Raw genomic sequence first — 6,000 nt, 5'->3', positions numbered from 1 at the left:
CTGTGTTTTAGAAAATGTAAGCAGAGAGATATTAAATTCTTTGCGAGTCAGTGTAATAAGCGAATACATAAATCTCCTTGTCAAATAGGACTGAATCTCATGGGGGTAGGATTTCACATTCACTGAGCACTTACCAAGAAACCATGTCAGGCATTTGTATACCTCATTTCCTAAAAATAAGCCCAAGAGGCAGGTATTCTGACTTTAAAGGTAAATAAACAGGACTGAATGTGAAGGTCCCATAACTCTAAATCTTCAATTCTTCTTAACACTGTCAGTGGGCTCCCTGGAGACCTCTCAGAACCTGGGATATATCCCTGGTTTCTCAGCGTCCCCTAGAAACCAAGGATCATCTCCAGGTATCGTATAAGAAGTGCACCTCTTCTTCACCTTATTGCTTAATCTGCATGAAAACTGTTGCAAAAACTCCTTTAATTCTCAGTTTCAAATGAACAAGCTATTCTTCTCCTGAACCCTTTCAATGCCTTCCAAACAATTTCCTAACAGGGATGTGAAGCAAATTTATCTGGCTGCTGCAAGTACCTTGTTCTACATTGAACACACCTTCCATTCTCTCAGAGATGGAACATCCAACTCTGTAAGTCAGATAGGTATTCAAATAGGAGTATTAAAACAGGGTCACAGAGAAGAAGGCTAAAGAATTTGACATTTTTGTGTTTACTTGTATAGAGGAAAAAGAGCACATAGATGCATCCACAGTATTTAATTTGTTTGGATAATAGTTACAGAGAAACAGGTACACTCCATATACAATTACCAATACTTTTTTATACAGTTCATATTTCAGTACATCAACACTATTTTATTTACACTCTATTTATGTACATTAACATCTTTCTAAAGTCAGTGCATTGTCAACAAGTTTTATACAGTAATTTACAAGGTGAATGTAGTTAGTTAATTTAATAAATTTTCTGCTAGTCATGAATTAAAAAAATTAATTACAACCAATGTAACAAACACAGATCAAACAACATTAGTAGATTGTGCTACCTGCTTAAATAAAACATCTGTAAGGAAATTATTTAAAATCTTCCACTTTTTCATGGGACTTGTCCAGTTAGGAATGGACAGATTTTATACACCGAGAATCATGAAATTCTAAAGTCTGCATTTTGTCTGACTTCATTATATTATAGCATTTAGGCCACTCCTTCCTACTTGCAATTATAGTCTTATTCTGAATAGGCTTTCAACTCAGCCATTTACCTTTGTAAATGCTCTGAGAACTGGTTAGTAATCGACCTTAGGTATCAAAACACAAACACTTAGTTACATTGGTACCTACTATCTATGAGGAAGGAAGGGTAATGGCATCTGACAGTTAATGAGAATCAACTTCCAGGGTCTAGATGAATAAAAAAAGTGAAATATTTACCTTGAATATATATTTAGAAACAACACAGAAAAAAAATGCTGCCTGAAATAAATAACATTTATATTTTTGTTCCAGTCTTGAATTATTGGAGGATAAAATGAAGTGAGCAAAGAAATACCTTTTGATGACCAGTACTATTAAAAAAAAAAGCAAATGGAGATGCAAACAAAAAGTTTACTTCCTAAATCTCCCAACTGCATTAAAAATACTTATACATTATCAACGTTTGGGATGTGTTTTGTTTTTAAATTTAATATAATAGGGGAAATACCCCCATCAAGTTAATGTATAGCCCTTACAGCCATCAAATATGAACAATTTTTGAAAAGTTCATTTGCACGTATTCTTTTTTTAAAGTGCAAAACAAAGACACAAAGAACAAACAACCACTAACTGCAAAACACCATCTAGCTTTGTGGCCCTGTTCCCTCTCAGACACTGTGCAACAGTGCATGGAAGGATGGTGTCAATGTCAGCCGCCATTCCCCCCCCACTCTCAGCAGTTGGGGGGGTACGTTTTTGAGGGCACTTTATGTACCCTCAAAGCAAGCTGCCTCTATCTGGAGGGCTATTTTATTTTAGCTGGATCTCCCAGGATGCTTTTTTTTTTCCCCCTGCAGGGTCTCCCAACCAAGGCCCTGGGGAGAAGGCACGCAGCTCTTAAGAGAGCCTCCCTTTCAGACTGACCACTTACATATGTCTCTACTACAATGACTGGTTGTGTCTCAGACACAAACACAACAACAAAAAGAAAAAGCGATGAAGACATAGAAAGAGTGGGAAATGGTTTAAAAAGTAAATTGAAAAATCTGTGTCCATGCTGTAAGAATCCTTTGCACGCCTTCATGATCTTGCTTTCTCCATCGTGTCAGTCACTACAATGGAATAAAACTTCAGGAAAAAGGAGGTAGCATATCATGTCGTCCCCAGACAACACTACAATGTTTTGTTTTACTTTGACTCCAAGGAGATTCGTAGTATTCTGTTATGATTATTGGTAAACTATATTCACTACAGGGTTGTTCGTATCTGGACAAGCACAATTTAGTTCTTATTTGGTCCCAGGTGGCTGGTGCCAAACCCTTTTGTTTACAGGCTAATGGTGGGCTCTGCCTGAAAGCTCTCTACCAGGGAGCTTATGTGAGACACTTCCAAACAAAATTATTACTACTGGCATGTTAACTGCTATTTTAATTAGGTTTTTTTTTTTTATTTTGTGCTTCAGGGTCACAGGATAAAATAAGTACACATTGAGCTTGCCTTTCAGCGACGCTTTTGCCAAATGTCAGCTACAGGGAGTCATCTCCCTCATCACCAATCTACCTAGCAGCCAGAGTGGTAGCTTCACTGTAACACACAGTACTTTTTGTAATCAGACTCGAAGTCTTCGTCCATGCTGCTTGTGTCTGCCATCTTTTTGCCATCGATCTTTGGCAGAAATTGTGCATAGTCTATCCCCTGCTGCTCATAGAAAAGAATGTAGGCAGAATCGGTGTCAATTTCATCAGGGTGAAGTTCCTGGAGGAGCAAGAAAAGTCTTTAACAAAAAAGCCGGGCTTCCCTGGTGGCTCAGACATAATCTGCCTTCAATGCAGGAAATCTGAGTTAAATCCTTGGTGGGGGAGATCCCCTGGAGGAGGGAATGCAACTCACTCTAGTATTCTTGCCTGGAGAATCCCCATGGACAGAAGAGCCTGGTGGGCCCCAGTTCATAGGGTAGCAAACAGTCAGACATAACTGAGCGACTAAGCACACAGCACACATGCTGACTCTAAATCCTCACCAGGGAAGGGAGGACCAACCCTCTTTCATGACTAAAACTGATTGCTTCCAATCAGCTTAATATTTTGGCTACCTCATATCTGCCCCTAAAATAAGACGCATTATTTTCAATGTTTTTGGGAAAATATACAGGCCATAGACAAGTCAAAAGAATGACAGAAAACAAACATATCAAATTCTAATAGCTCAAAAGATAGGAACTTTTTCTTGTTAATCAATACCTTCTATTTTTTCACTGTTTTCATTTTCTGCTCTGCATATCACTTTTCTGGGGTGAAGGGGCATGCTGTGTGGCTTGTGGAATCTTAGTTCCCTGACCAGGGATGGAACCCTGGCCCTTGTCAGTGAAAGTGACGAGTCTCAGCCACTGGACTGCCAGGGAATTTCCTGCCTGTCACTTTTATTCCTTTATATTGAAGGCATCTATATACGGATTCTAATAGAAACAACTACTTCCTATTCAGGAGAAAGGGCTTCCCTGGTAGCTCAGTGGTAAAGAATCTGCCTGCCAATGCAGGAGACCCAGGTTTGATCCCTGGTTCAGGAAGATCCCTTGGAGAAGAAAATAGCAACCCACTCCAGCATTCTTGCCTGGAGAATCCCATGGACAGAGAAGCCTAGTGTGCTACAGTCTATGGTGTTGCAAAGAGGAGGACATGAATTAGTGACTAAACAATAATAATTCTGGAGAAAATCCATTATTTCAACAAATGTCCTCTAGATCTGTTGACATTTCTGTTTCTTTTATTAAAAGATCAGGGACATTTACCTTACAGCTGCTGTCATTGTAACAGTACCACTTGCTATTTGGGTTTTTGGCATAAGTGACGTAATGGCCCCCGCCCAGAATTCCTGAATGGCACTGTAAGAGAGGAGAAAGTGGAGGGGTGTTAGTAGTTGACAATACTCAGGCCAGGCCAAGTACCAGGATCCAATCCAAGGAAAAGTGTTTTCCTTCTTCCAAAAACAAACCAAGAAGGAAAACTAAAAATTTTAAAACTTTGAATCTTACCATTCTATTGTTGTAATTATTTTTGGAAAGCAAAACTCCCTCAGAAATACACACTTGTGAACAGCTTAAGCCTGTCACTCCACCTAGAAGATTACATGACTGTTCCCTTTATTAAACTGTGAGCATCTTGGATTCCACCCAAAAGGCCAAGATATTTACTGCTTACTTAGTCTATCACCAAGCTCAATGCCTAGCAAACGAGCAGGCTCTGAAAAAATGATGAATGAACGAAGATGAACAAACCAACCACTGAAAAGGTAGATCATTCTAAAAATCATACAAGATGTAAAGCAATTAACGTCCAACAAATAAAAATAAATGGGAAAAAAAAAAAGATGAGTAGAGCAAAAGCACCAGACTATATCGTTCTTTTGAAGCCTCTGTTTGACAGAAATGTCCTTTGCTCATTATACTTTATATTTCCAGGAAAAAAAAAAAGATTATAATAAAATGAGTTTTTGATACCAAAAAAAATAAAAATCATACAAGAAACCACTTACCGAAATTGCATATAGGTTATAAATAGGCTTAACATGAGTATCTTCTCTTTGGTCGTCAGTGCTGTCTTCCTCACTGTGGTTTTCAAGCTGGCCATTGCTGCAGCCACTGCCACACGCCTCAGGCTCACAAAGGAATCCATTGGCCAAAGCTACTTCGTGGTCCTGCGGGGTGCCCAGCTCAGGCTGGCTGCCCCCCAGCACGTGCCCTCGGCTCAAGGCATCAGACAGCTCACAAACGTGCCCAGCCCCGTTCTCTTTGCTGGCGTCCAAGTTCTCCTTACTACTTGACAATTTGTTTTTGCTGCCGATTTGGGGCAGGCGGAGCCTCCCTTTGCTCCTCCCTAAAGTCCGAGGGCTGCTGTTAGGGCTGCTGTTTTTGCTGGAGGGACAGCTGGTTCCACTTTTTCTTGATGTAGATGGTGAACCTGTGAAAGGGAAGAAAAGATAAATCCAAATGTCACAAGTTAAACCAGCTACGAAAAGCTAACTCTGCAGTCAACTGCACAAGTGTACACAAAAAGGTAAAGACAGGGGCATCCTGACTGGCTAGGCTTTACTCCTATTATGTGGCCAATAAGTTACATTCTTGTTTTCCTCAATGCCAACCCTCTCAAGGCAGCAATGTCCTGAAAATGTGAAGTACAGTAAGTATGGACTTAGAAAAAGAGCAGAAAGATTATTTAGGGCAGATTCAGTTCAAAATAATATTAGACGAAGGGGTTTGACAAATATATATATTCTTCTTTAGATTAAAAGATATGACCACAAATTATCAAGCACTTACTCCTACAAGGCATGACATCAGAAACTTTATTATCTCTACCTCTCACAACAATCCTGCAAAGGAGCAGATCTCAAACAGCTCCTGACTTCCTTGTATACCCTTAAAAATGGTTGAGGATCTTGAGAACTTTTTTTTTCTGATTTTAAATCAAAGTTTATTTTTTCCCTTTGTTTTTGTTTATTAAACTAAATGAAAAGTTGCATTGTCCTAAATTTTTCAACACGGAAACTTTCAAAACTACATTGTGAATTATGAGTGCTTCCATTCCAAGCATGAGAAAAAAGTATACTAGCTTTTTAGAAATATCTTTAGCCCATAAGCAATATATCTAAAGAACCATCAACTGAAGGAAAAAAGAACTTTTATAAACAAAAATGTTTCCTTACTATGTGTGTGCATGCTCAATTATATCCGATCCCTTGCAACCCCATGGATTGTAGCCCACCAGGCTCCTCTGTCCATGGGATTTTCCAGGCAAGAATACTGGAGTGGGTTGCCATTTCCTCCTCCAGAGAACTTTTGT

General features: G+C 39.2%; 1 protein-coding gene across 1 annotated transcript in view; it reads right to left on the bottom strand.

Moving 5' to 3' along the window:
- Positions 1 to 709: 709 nt before the first annotated feature.
- USP32 (ubiquitin specific peptidase 32) overlaps positions 710 to 6,000 on the bottom strand; it is a 192,641-nt gene continuing 187,350 nt past the window's right edge. Inside the window, exons 32-34 of the mRNA XM_061142699.1 lie at positions 4,694 to 5,118; positions 3,951 to 4,043; positions 710 to 2,917 (exon numbers count right to left, since the gene is read on the bottom strand). Of these exons, the coding sequence (XP_060998682.1) occupies positions 2,744 to 2,917; positions 3,951 to 4,043; positions 4,694 to 5,118 (692 nt within the window). The 3' untranslated portion in view covers positions 710 to 2,743. The remainder of the gene's footprint in view (positions 2,918 to 3,950; positions 4,044 to 4,693; positions 5,119 to 6,000) is intronic.

This window comes from Dama dama, chromosome 5 (genome assembly GCF_033118175.1).
Source record: "Dama dama isolate Ldn47 chromosome 5, ASM3311817v1, whole genome shotgun sequence".
NCBI classification, from domain to species: Eukaryota; Metazoa; Chordata; class Mammalia; order Artiodactyla; family Cervidae; genus Dama; species Dama dama.
The sequence above is the reverse complement of the archived record's forward strand: the minus strand, read 5'-3'. Positions and strand labels throughout refer to the sequence as shown.